This window comes from Gallinula chloropus (assembly GCF_964237585.1).
Source record: "Gallinula chloropus genome assembly, chromosome: 1".
In the NCBI taxonomy this organism is placed as follows: Eukaryota; Metazoa; Chordata; class Aves; order Gruiformes; family Rallidae; genus Gallinula; species Gallinula chloropus.
The window spans coordinates 185,584,193-185,597,420 of NC_140085.1; the positions used below are offsets into that span (position 1 = coordinate 185,584,193).

The following is a 13,228-nucleotide window of genomic DNA, read 5'->3' on the forward strand; positions in this document are numbered from 1 at the left end:
AGATGTAGCTTAGAGGTAGTCAGGGGGTATGGCAGTTTTGGGAGCATGCCTTCATTGTCTTCCTCATGAAGCACATTATTGCAAACAATCTATATTTAACCTACCTCTCTGAAACACTTTTCCTTAAAGAATATGCTTGAATTGTTAAGATGGAAAAACTTACCTTGCTAGCTTTTTTCCAATCCATTTTTTTATCCCTTGAGAAAATACACATTTTCAGTAGTGTTCTGATCTAAAGACTGCATATTATGGAGAAAAAAATGAAAAGTCTTATTTGGAAAAAAAAAACCCAAACCCCATTAAAGTGGCTTTGTAATTTAATTCTGAACATGACTGTTGTTACTATTAAATGGTGTAAACACAGACTGAGTGCAGTAAACCTCACTTCCATTTAGCATTAACAATATTAATGATCAGCACTGCAATCACATGCCATGCTCCAGGACTGTGAAAGAAACATTACCAAAGAGATTTTGCATGTCTGGTGCCGACATAATTTAAACCTGGCATAAAATCGTCTTGTGTCTGAAGGAATGTATTCAAGCTGCAGGGCGGGGAGGAAAAAGCCGAATGAGAAATCTCTTGTCTCCCAGAGGCTCCGTGTGCACCATCCCTCCTCGCCCCCCAAAGGCACCCCCTCCCCAAAACTTTCTCACTTAGACACTCTGGGAGTAGGGCTGGAGCTTGTGTCTCTCCGCTTGACCTAACCCAGCCGGGATGAGCTGCTTGGTACTCCGGTCACATTTACTCTCGCTGTAGACCAGCTCCCGAACTGTTGCGATCAAAATGCTGGATCAGCAGCTCGCACGCAGACACGCACAAACACACACACGCTTACCACACGCACGCCATCAGATTAGCCCACATTTTCCCATCTAAGGGCTGCAGCCTTCCCCCTTTCCTTCTAACACTCCTTCCGCGCCGGCTTTTCCCTCCTCTCCCACCCTTTCCACCCCTCTGTCCCCGGCTCCGTCGCCCCCCCCACACACACCGCAGGCAACCGCGGAGCCTTGGCGGGAGGACCCGTGCCCGGCGGTGCCGCAGGGCTCCCCGCCGCCTCCGGACCGACCTGGGCCCGGGCGGACTCGGGGAGCCGGGACCTGCCGCTCCGGCCTCGGGGAGCTGGGACCCACCCCCCGTCCGACTCCTGGGAACAGGGAAGCCCCGCACCGCCCCAGGAGGCTTCGGGGAGGCGCCCCCTCCCCCCCGGCCACCGCTCCCCCCGCAGCTGCCTCCGCCTCCCGGCCCCTCGCCCCCGGCCCCGTCCGCGGCCCCGCAACTGCGCCGTCCGCGGCGGGTCCCGCCCGGGGAGGCGGCGGCAGGGAAGGGAAAGGGGGAGGAGAGGCGGCGGAGTGCATTGCCTCCGGAGGAATCAAACGGGGAGAGAGAGGAGCGTGCGGAGGAAGGGAGGGAAGGACGAGCCGGGCTGGGGAGGGTCCCGGTCCCGCCCGCCTCGGAGCGCCCGCGTCGCCTCTGCGCCGGGGCCGCGGGGAGAGTCGCTTGGGGCGGCCGCCACCCGTCGGCCCCGCGTCCCGGCTCCGTGCCCATGTGCTCCCGGCAGCCGCGGCGGGCAGTCCCCGCGCCCGGCGTGTCAGTAAGTAACCCTTCGCCTTCCCGGCACCTTTCCCGGACCCATCCCGGTGCCCCCGGACCCCTCGCCCCTTCTGCTTCTCCCAGACCCCGGCCTTCCTATGCTCCTTGCGCGGCTGCATCCCCTGCCCCTCCTGGACCCCCAGCACCTCTTTCCTATACCGAACCCCTGCCCCTCCTCACTCCCTGTACGCTCTATCCCCTGCACGACTCCGGATCTACGAGCCCTCGGAACCTCCTTCACTTCACCGACCCCTCCCCACCCTGCACAGCCACATCGCCCGCACTCGCGGATTCTCTTCCCCTCCTGGATCCCCATCCCCGCTCCGACACCCTGCCTGGCCGCATCCCTTGCCCGTTCCACCGGACCCTCCAGACTCCCTTCTCCTCCCGAATCCCCAGCCCTGCCATCCCCTTGCCGTCCCACATTTTACCCCTCCCGGGCCCCCGTTCTTCCCGGATCTCCCTGTCACTCTGGACCGCTCTCTCTTTTCCCGGACCACTGTGTCTTCCCGGCTCTCCCGTCCTCCTGGCCACCCGGGTCCCCGGCCCTCCTAGCACCTCTGCCTTTCTAGCCCTTCACCGCCCGCATGCTCCTTTCTCTCCCGGACCCCCTTCCTTTCTCAGCCTGCTCCTCCCGGAGCCCCTGTCTCCCCAGCCCCTTGTGCCCCCTAATCCCTTGCCTCTCTCCAGCCCTCCCATTCCCTCCCCGGTCCTCCTCACACCCTCCGGGCCCCGCGGGCGCGGCGCCCTCTCTCCGCACAGCCTTCCCCTAGTATCACCCCGGCGAGTTTTGGTTCCCGGCCGCCGCCTTCCCTCGGGGGGAGACGGATGTCTCCGCCGCCCCCTTCTAACCCCAGAGGCGGGGGAACGGGGTTTCGGGGCCGGAGGGGGCAATCCGCCTCCCCGGAGAGCGCCCGGCTGTGGGCTGGCAATCTCCGGGGAGGCAAAGCTGCTGCCCGGCCGGTGGCGGCGGGTTTGAAGGGTCCTGTCCCAGGAAACCTCCATGTTATCCCCTGTTTCCAGCCGTACTTCCTCCCCAGATTTAGGGAATGATTTTCCCCAAGCGCCGTGACCCACTTTGCTTGAGGCGTTTGGTGCCATGCCGCGACACAGGCAGATTCTTCTGCAGAAGGTGCCTCTGGAGGGATGGAGGCACACTGTGGCCCCTCTCCCAAGTTCTTCTCCCTAGGGGTTTAGTCTCTTACAGGTTGAAAAGCACTTCTGTGTTTAGGCGATGAGCAGATAGGTGTATATACTTCTTGAGTAGCCGCTTAGGCCCTTTTTAACATTATGGGAGAGACTTCTTTTCTTAGTGTTTGAAAAGTAAACAAAACTTTCGTATGGTGCACATGTTTCGTTTCACTGACAGACCCTCTACATTCCCTCCTCATGCCAAAGTAGTATTAATTTTATTTCCTGTACATGAATTGAATTCACCAATTGGTGTCTAATTGTGCTTAGGGGAAAAAAAAAGCCCATGTAAATAACTATCAGAATTAATTTGGTAACAACCGTGAGAAATGATTGTAAATTTTAAAATGCATTTGGAGTAATGATCCAATGTAGATTTAACAAGAAATACACCCCAACCTCTGGGAAGCAGCATGTAGGTTTCTATGACAGTCAAAAGTGTTCGGTTGTGATGGTACAGAGCTTAGAAGCTGGGAGTTGTCCGAGAAGGATGCACGGGGATTAAGGCAAAGAAGAGAAGGAGCTGGGCTGAGAGCAAGCAGGAATATTAAGGGAGACCCCTGTGTTTTAATCGTGTGATGCCTGAGGTTGTTTAGGGGTGACTCCAAAAGGTGTGTCAATGTCTTTGCCTATCAGGAGCCAACCTGGAGTGGGGGTTCCTGTCGTTGCTGGGCATCAAGTGATGGAAGGCTCCTTTTGCACATGGATGCCAAGAACTTAAGGGAGAAAATGTCACCTCGAAACACTTCTCTCCAGGGTGTACTGATGAGGTTTACCTCTGCTACTGGGGTCTGATCTTGTAAAGCTTTAGGCACTGGGAATGGATTTTATTTGGAAGCTGAGGGACCATGTGAAGCGCATTCCTCAGGCGCCGCAGGAGGAAGGCTCGACCAACTAAGGATAAATAAAACCTCACCTTTTTTTTTTCCTATTGGTATGGGAAGGATCAGGATGTATGGAGGAGAAAAGTGAGTAGGCAAGTACACAGGGAACCCCTGAAGGTGGCTGCAGAGCATTCCTGGATGTGCACAGCAGCCTGTGCTCGCCGTGCTGCCTCCCACCACTGTCCCACCATTCCAGGCAGCCAGTATTGCTGACAGTGATTCTAGCAGCCACTTGCAAGGGTGGGACAGAAAAGTGAGATGTCTCATGAAGAGTCTTGTAGGAAGGAAAACACACTGCAAGATAAGCATCTTTTTTTTTAATGTCAATATTACTGAACTTGTTTTTTTCTCCTTTTTTTGTGTGCATTGTTATTTAATTAGGGACTTTTGTCTTCATGATGGGAGGAAACATCATTCTGGTTGTTAGAATCCAAGCTTCTCCAAGCTCGAGGATTTGTTGAGGCTGAGAGACTCTGGATTATCCATAACCCTTGTCTAAAATACACAGCTGCTTTTCTGTCTCCCCATTGTGAGGGATCTTGGAGCAGATACAAGGATGGCCTCCAGCCTCACCTGCACTGGTGTCATCTGGGCCTTCCTGTCCTTCCTCTGTGCCGCTGCCTCCTGTGTGGGCTTCTTCATGCCATACTGGCTCCTGGGATCTCAGCTGGAGAAGTCAGTTTCCTTCGGCACTTTCCGGAGGTGTTCCTACCCGGTGCGGGATGAAAGCCGCCAGACGACCGTGATGGTGGAGCAGTGTGGCCGCTACGCTTCCTTCCAGGCCATCCCGAGCGCTGAGTGGAGGATCTGCACCGTGGTGACGGGCCTGGGCTGTGGGCTACTCCTCTTGGTGGCCCTGACGGCGCTCATGGGCTGCTGCGTGTCCGAGCTTATCTCCAGGACCGTGGGCAGGGTGGCAGGAGGCATCCAGTTCCTGGGGGGTAAGTGCTTGTGTGGGGAGGGGATGGGGACATCCAAGCTGTGTGTTTACACGTATATAGACTCCACTGCTGCTTTGGGAAGAGGAGGGGGTGAGTTTAACTTTCTGTCAGTAATGGAGACCACTTGGCTGTCTTGATGATTGAGCTGGTTGTCCGCACGCTGGCATGTGGCTTAAAGCCGCAGGTGCTTGTGACCACTCTTTTGTGCTTAGTCCCTGCCCAGCCATTCTGCTGCCTGTGGCAATTGCTGGCACATCAGTTTCTGTGGGACAGCATCTTCATGGGGCTTTTGTGGGCTGTAGTTTCCAACGTAGCTCAGCTGGGATGGAGGTACCTGGAGAAGTGTGGGGGCTGCAGAGTCCCATGGAGCTTTGCAGTTTGGCAGAGGAGAGGCAGTGTTATGTGGGAACGATCTCCCTTCTTCCCACCCCCATCACTGGCATAGCTTCCTCCACCTCTGCTCTCTGCAGTTGTGTGGATCTGGCAACAAGTCTGTGGCCCGAGTTTGAAGTGGGAATTGTTTATCCCTGATGGAGGTGGCCCACAATCCTCAAGGAGGAGCTTGATCAGGCTGTCTGACTGACGCTGGCTGTGTGTTTTGTGGAGTCCATGGGCTAGACAGTGTGTGGGAGAATCACCTCTCCTCCTTTTTTTAGCTTGTAATTGTATGGAGTATTTGTAACTGTGGAGTATTTGAAGGGTATGAGACAATAAACAGGATCCTCGAGCCTGTTTTTTATAGGGCAGTTTTCCCAGTAAATCATCACTCTCTTGTCATCAGTGACATGTGTCTCAGTGGCACTCACTTTAGCAGGGTGCAAGCGCTCCACTGCTCAACTGGGGTGTGTTTCCTTGAGCTTTCAGTCCTGAGGCAGTGCAGGCGCCAGCATTTTGGGTGCCCCGCAGCATCCGGTCCCAGAGGAGCAGGCTGCAGCTGGATGCCCACCTCCGTCTCCCCCAAAAAGAAACCTCCCCAAAAAGAAACCAGTCCAGATACATCCTGGGTGTGCAGCCCTAAGGAAGCACAAGTCAGAAAGTCTGCTACTATCCAGCTCAGGGTGAAAAACTGAGGCAATGGAAGGGTCCTGTGCCACGCCTCAGGTGATGTTGGGGGCCACAGGGAGCCCTGCCACCAGCTTTTTGAGTAGTTTCTGTGTGTTAGGGCAAGCTGACCCTGTTGCTTCATCCTTTACCCTTGTTGCTTTGCAACCTACAGCATTCCCATGCTTAATCTGATGATTTGAAGGTGCGGCGGCTGCTAGAGAGTTAACTCTGCTGGGAGCTGCAGCGTCTCCAAGCCTGCTCCGTTGTACAATTCCAGCTGGGCAGCCAGGAGGTGGAGGGGATTTTTGGTTTGATGACGCCCTGCAAGCCTGCTTGATCTGTCTATTTTCACTTAGAGCCATCACAGACTCGTGCTTTAACCATCCCCCTCTTTTCAAACTGCTGGCTTGTCTCTTCTGGTTTTAATTTGCATTTGGCCCCTTTCTCATGGCTGTGTTCCCCTCTGTCTGCGTGCAGAGCGGGGCTGGCTGTGCCTGTGTCTGCGTACAGCCACTCCAGCAGATGGGGCAGCTCCAGCACTCGGCAGCTGTGTGGGAGATGTGGGACAGACCCTGTGTCCCAATGGCAGACCCTGTGTCCCAATGGCACCACTGGTGTGGGCTGAAGGTGTGGGCTTTTCTCCAGGATGGGATGTGCAAGGGGGTGAGAGGTCCCTCCAGACCACACCATAGCCACCCCTTGGAGCTGGTCCCAGATAAGCAGGCAGCATCCCACCCCGCCTGGAAGGGCATGAGCAGGTAGTGCTAGTCCTCAGAAGGTGACAACTCAAAGAAACGTGAACTTGTGATTCGAAACGAAAATTGCCAACAACTTTGCTTACAGTTCAGAAATTAGTTACACAGCATGTCTAATTTTCCACTCTGCTGGCTTTTATGGTTGTGTCTCATTTCACTCAGCAATGCTGGAAGTGTGTAAGAAACGAACAAAGTGAGAACCCATCATTTCTTAACCTGCTTAAAACCCAACTGTGAGGACACAAGGGAGAGAATAGGTGGCCAAAGCTGGTAACTTGGGTGAACTGAAGGGACATGCTAGGGTAATGATCGGTTCCTTACATCCTTAATCAGATCCTTAGCTGCTATAAATCAGTATAGCTTCATTGTTTAAATGACATGACTACATTTATTCAGATGTCTGATTTAGGGCACTGTAATTATTAGGTTGTTTTATGTCAAGATAGCCACGAGCTGTTAGCTTTATTTACTAACTGGGAAGCCCAGCTCTTTGTTCCCTGTGCCCTGGCTGTAGGTTTAGTTACGTACCACAATGTGCGCTTTGACTCTGTCTCAGTGGCAGTACAGTGACTGCCATTTTAATTGGCCTCCACTTGGAGCACCTGCCTAATAAAACCCTCACAAGTATATTTTTTGAATGGGAGAAAAGCCACGCTCTTATCTCTCTGTGATGAAAAAGCCTGGGGAAATAAGCAACCCACTGAGCAATACTCAGTGGTTTCACCTGCACCAACCCCTTTCTGTCACTCCTGCTCTGGTATTGGAGGTTGAGTGTTGGATTAAACAATTTCTCTTTAAGTTAGAAATCACCATAAAGACATGCTTGGTGTAGCTAGTTTGTGGCTTTAATGGCGTTCCATTAGTCTAGCATCCAAGTGATTTTCTCAACAAGATTTAAAAACACAGACCTGATGAGGAACTAAGCCAGTTGACAACAGCTTTATGGGAGGCCCAAGAGTGGGGGAGATGTACAAGCCCCTGAAGCTGTGGTTGGCATTCAGATTCTTGCTCCAATACTGGAAGGACTGCTACTGCTGTGAAGAGGTGGTGGAGAGGATTGCTTACCAGAGGTGGTAAGCGAACAGCCTGATCCTCTTCTAGCAGTGCAAAGGAGAAGTAGTAACTTGAAGTAGGTCAGTGGAATAACACCTGTATAAAAGTAGTGCAGCTTGCACTAGCTGAACGGTGCCAAGGTTTTACAGCTGGGATTTCCCCAAGTTGTATGTGGCAACTGAGGGAAGTGAATTATTCATGAGCACTTACACCATAAATCTGCTCTTCTCATAAAAATTGAATGGCAGAACCTGCAAGAAACTCCAGATCCATGTAGAATGGCTCTTTAGAGATTGATTGATCTTACGTACTTAGTCTATGTTTGCTATTTCAGATGATCCTGGCTACAGAGTGTGCATGTATTTTAAGATGACTCTGGGATGATACACATCAAGTTTCTCTTCCCAGTAGGAAGATTACATCATAGACTTTTTCTCCCATTTGCAATTATGGGAACTGCTTCCTTTCCCATGAATGGTCACGTGGCAGCTCAGCAACTCTTACTGCAACTGCTCACATGAAAAACTACAATATTTTTAGCTTTTTCTAAGGCAGTTTTGTGGTTGGTGACAAGAAGTAGCCAACACCCCAAGGCCAGCCATTTCTGCAGTGGCTGTGAGCGGTCTGAAGTCCATGGCCAGCAAACTGCTGCTGTGGTGTCTCAGAACATGCTTCACAGACATTTCTGCGGGAGTGCTTCTCAGAGCTGACAACTGAGGTGAAAGTTATGCTGTCTGTAACCTCTTGAGGGCACAGTTATGTAGATAGATACAGTCTTCACTGATAACAGTAAGTGCAGCGTTTCCAGCTGGCTTCCTTTGAATGTTTGGAAGACTGAGGCATATGTAATGTAGCTAGAACAGATTGCAAGGACGTATCTTTGACCATAGCTATTGAGGACATGACAGCAGGAAGTGAAGTTTAACAAATCTATGGCAAATTGGAGCCTGTAATTATTGATCTTCTGATTGTGCTGTGGCAAGTCAATTCCACTTAGAACGGGGAGAAAGGAAATTTGCAGGTAGGTAGCTCAGATATGACATACTAATTTGGTGAATAGTTTCGCTCTCTGAATACAGAGCAATGATTTTAAGAATGTAGCAATAATTTTAAGAACATAATGAACTTAAAGGTTAGCTGGTTTTATGAGAGGCAGTGGATCAAAAGACACAAGCATTGCAAAGATGGGCAATTTAAAGAGCGTTATGCTAGCAAGGTGAAGCTTTCCATTAAAATGGTCAGCATGCAGGACTTATGGATGAAACCTGCCCTAGCTCAGAACTCCCTTTGGCTGTGTAGGACAGCCAAGGCAAGCTCCAAGGGATGTGAAGCCAAGGAATCAGAGCATGAAACAACCTGCTGACTTAGACACCTCTCTGAACCTGCCACTTTGGCCCTGATTCTGAGTGACATATGAGAAGGGAGTCCTCTCCAATGACTATGGGGTAGCCATGCTGTTGGTACTGTCATCTTTAGTACTGATTGCTCATCAATTATACTCAAATAAAGCACAAGTTTTACTACTCCCTTCAGTAAATAAGTAGAGTTTTCAGCAACGTCTTCTCTTGCTCTCTTAATTTCTCTGTTTCCCTTGTGTTTCATGGGAGTGCTGAAACTCCTGGAACTAGGGTCCTTGAATCACTGGTTGGAAAATACCGAGCTCTTGAAATAAGGGGTGATGAAAGAATCATTTTGTTATTTGAGAAAAAGAAGACACAGGTCCTAACAACTTCTGATTTTGTCTCAGAAAAAGAAAAAAAAAAGGCATTCCAGAAAAATGTCTCAGAAGTCACATGAAATCACAGCAGAATCCTTCTTCAAGTGTACTGTGCCAATAACGGTCATCACCCATGGGGTACTCAGGACAAAGGTTTGCTGAGGCAGAAGAATAAGGAGTGCTCCATCAAGATGCAGAGAATGTTGAGTTTGGGGTGATGGCTTTATGTTGTCTGTGACAGAATATTAGATAAACCCTGTGAGATTTTGGTATGGAGATTTTAAAGAGACACATCCAAAGGAGATCTGCAAGTTGTTAGCATTTTAATGTCTGAGTCTGACTTTGCAGGTGAGACAACTGAAGTCTAAAATGGAGGGGCAGAGAAGGGAAGAGCACTGTCATAGCACTGTGAGACCATGTAGAGAAGCTGTGTCTCAAAAGAAATGCATGTTTCAAGAAATATGGCTGGCAGACAAAGACAACCCATGGATCAAGGAGAACAAGGTCAGGCTTGGTTCTGAGAGATGAGAAAAGTTCTTAGGTGTTTTGGTAGGGGTAGTTCCATTTGACTACAGGGATTAGAAACTCCTGAGGAAGGTTTGTGTGGAGCTGGAGTAAAAGAACTGCAGGCAGTGACCAGTAACCATTGTTTTGTCTGACAGATGAAGTGAGACTCTCTGCTTTCTGCCTGGAAGACTAAGGTCAGGATCATTTTCTGCCTATAGGGAAAAGATGCAACTGAGAAGAGCCTTGCTGGGGACAGGGAAGATTTGAGATGCTGAAGAGGCTTCAAGGGAGGAAATGGTTACCCCAAGCCTATCTCATCTATTTCCCCCATCTTTACCTATTTTTCACAATTCCACCTGTAAAAAAAAAAAAACAAACCAGGCATAAAACCATACAAAAATGGCCTTTTAATTCCTTCATTCCCTTTAGCCTAAAAATATTTTTTCAACAGGCTAACTTTTGGGGAGAGGCTAGAGAGGGGCATCTGCTTCTGTTCATCACCTCTTCTTCGCTTGCAAGTTAGCTGCTCTGGGCTGTTTTGCCACCTCGTCCTCTCTCTTTCCTCTTGTCAGATGCAAAGCTTTGGTGGCTTTGCTGTGTGCTCATGCAGACATGTGATGGAACACTCTTCACCCTAGATAAAGAGAAGCTGCAGGCTAGGTAGTAATTTGATGGATACATGCACGTATGAAGACACCGCGAGAGGGGCGTATGAAAGGAACAAGTACACCAGGAGGTAGCAGAAGAAGAGCAAACACAGAATGCAGCACTGTTACGTGTTGCTGCTGAGTGATTGCATGTCCTGTCATAGATTTAGCAATAATAACGTCATCAGAGAACATTGTGACTGGCCTGAGGTCTGCTGTAGCACTGTCATAGGACAGTCTTTATGTAATTACAGTTTGAACAAGAGTATATCTCTGAGAAATAAAACCTTCTAGTCTGAATTTAGTTAGCTTAAAGAAAAGCAGGATCTTTGTAAGTTGTTCTAGTGGTGAATTACCCTGACTGCTTATCTTCCAAATCATTTAATACAAATATTAAAAATGTAGTACCAAGAATATATCATCACAAAATTATGTTTTCTTGAGGATCATTATATTTAAAAAGAAAAAAAAAAGATTCCAGTACTTAAGTTGCTTTTAATCCATTTAAGCTGTGCTGTGTTGTGGTTTCTCTACTGGAATGACCTGTATAGAGCCTGCTTCATAACTTCATAAGTTTGGAATCCATATGAGTAGGGCAGGGAAGTGGTATTGTTTGGGAAGATAGTCAGAACAAGGGAATTTAGATAGTGATGCTATCTTAACAGATTTTGTAGCATATGTTTTACAGAAGATGAGCTAGCTCACTCGCTCTGTTGTATTCAGCCAAGAGTTAAAATATACGACAAATTCAGGACCAAAGTCAAACCAATGCAATGTACGTCCTCTGGTGCTCACAGTTTATAAATGACATTGCTTAGATTCCTCCTCTCTTAATCAGATGTACGTTGTGTTGCTGGAATCTTTCCTCTATGCATGGGCCACTGACTGGAGAGGAATCAAAGCTAGCAGGTCCTTATCTGAAATGGATAAAAAAAAGGTGCAGACTTAGAATCTCTGTGTTCTTGAGAAGATCCCATTTCCCATGGGCTGCTCTCACCTTGACCCAAAAGATCTGGCAGCACAGCTCTTTGTGCTATTGTTCCCTCAGGAGTCCCGCTGAAAGAGACCTGAGTTAGCAAAGATTTGCTGTTTAAGCTAACACCAACCATTTTAATGAAGCAGGTTAGCCAGGAAGAATCAGTAATAAACATTACTGGTCATGACGTGCAGAATCAGTAGCTGTGAGGAGGCCATCTGAACTGGGGCTGTTCAGCCTTGAGAAAAGAAGAGGGGATGTAATTAATTTTTATAAGTACCTTAAGTATGGGAGACCATGTGGGAAATGTCCAGCCTCTTTTCAGTGGTCTGTGGAGACAGGACAAGGGGCAATGGCTGCAAGTTGAAGCATAGGAAGTTCCACACCAATATGCGGAAGAAGTTTTACACAGTGAGGGTGACAGCCTGGAATAGGCTGCCCAGGGGGTTGTGGAGTCTCCTTCTCTGGAGATATTCAAGACCCGTCTGGACACCTGCCTGTGCGACCTGTCCTAGGAACCCTGCTTTGGAAGGGGGGTTGGACTCGATGATGTCTGGAGATCCCTTCCAACCCCTAAGATTCTGTGATCCCTGCCTGCAAGGCCACAAGCAGCACAGAGCAAGACGGGAGTTCTAACGCTGCTGGAATAGTGGAGATGGAACATGTGGAAGACAAATGATGCCAGAGTAGCCTTCTCATGGAGCTGTGTCTGTGTTTGGGTTTTTTTTTTTTCTTTCTGTCCCAAACTACTTCAGATATCTTGACTCAGTGTTTCAAAACCTTCCTAAAAACGCAGCAGAGCCCTTACACGCTGCAGATTTTTGAATGATATTAGTGTTGCTATCCTAGAAGTAAGATTACTTGATTGTGACATTAACCTAAAATGGGTGTGGCTCTGAGGCCAAGCTGCTTCTTGAAGAGCCACCCCAGTGAATTAGATTGTTTATACTGAGCTGTGCTTCAAAACACACATTCATTTTGTGGGGTTTTTTGAGTTTTTTTCCAATTCTATTTACTCTTAATATAAATTCTGGCTACATGGAGGGGGGAGAATGTGCAGCGTTTCAACCCGGAGCAAATTCTGGAGGTTAGATTTAGCTGCTTTGAAAGCCCTTTGAAAATGGAAATGCTGAGGTACTAGAAAAAAATAAAAGATGCTACTAAATATTGGTAGGAATCTCTTTGCTTGTCTTTGTTTTCCTATTGATGTTGAATATAAAAGTGATGTTTTGAATATTGCTGCAGCTGTGTTGGGTTTAAGCAGAATTTTGCACTAAGAACAAAATTTTTGATCTGAAGAAGTCCCGGAGTGCTGTTTTATTTATCTGTAGAATGAAGTTCAAACTTTTTGATTCTTTTTTTTTCCTCTCCTCTTTTATTAGAAAGGAACAATGATGCTCAGCACTTCTCTGATGCTTTTCATTTCAAAAGGCTTTGCTTGCATAACCTAATGAAACTTCAGAAAATGTGAGGCAGGGGAGCAAATCATCTATTTTTCTGGTGCAGAATTAAAGTTAGTTCAGAGTTACTTCACTTGAGATCCTCTGCATTTGTGTTGATTAGAGCAGAATCTGGACTGGAGTTCGCAATTTTGTTTCAGCACAGAAAGATCTGGTTTGTTTTGCTTCCTGAGCTCCATGAGATACTTGGATATTGCTGGGAACTTCATTTAGGCATCAAAATGCTTCAATATTTTCCAGTGTGGATGAGGTCATATGCCCTACAGACAGGACAGGATTGTTCCCAATGGTCTATTTTCCAGGATTTTGTCCAGTCTGGTGTTAAATATCTATGTAATGTGTTTTTTGTCTCGTTTGTCTCAGAAAACTCAGCTTACTAGGCATTCCACTTTTTTTTTTTTTTTTTCCAATATTCACCCTGCATTTTCCTTTCATTGCTCACATCCTTTTACTTCTCCAA

The 13,228-nt window shown here is 48.4% G+C and overlaps 1 protein-coding gene across 1 annotated transcript in view; it reads left to right on the forward strand.

The window, feature by feature from the left end:
* The first annotated feature begins 1,515 nt into the window (after positions 1 to 1,515).
* LHFPL6 (LHFPL tetraspan subfamily member 6) overlaps positions 1,516 to 13,228 on the forward strand; it is a 147,177-nt gene continuing 135,464 nt past the window's right edge. Inside the window, exons 1-2 of the mRNA XM_084263786.1 lie at positions 1,516 to 1,594; positions 4,050 to 4,609. Coding sequence (XP_084119912.1) covers positions 4,225 to 4,609 — 385 coding nt within the window. The 5' untranslated portion in view covers positions 1,516 to 1,594; positions 4,050 to 4,224. The remainder of the gene's footprint in view (positions 1,595 to 4,049; positions 4,610 to 13,228) is intronic.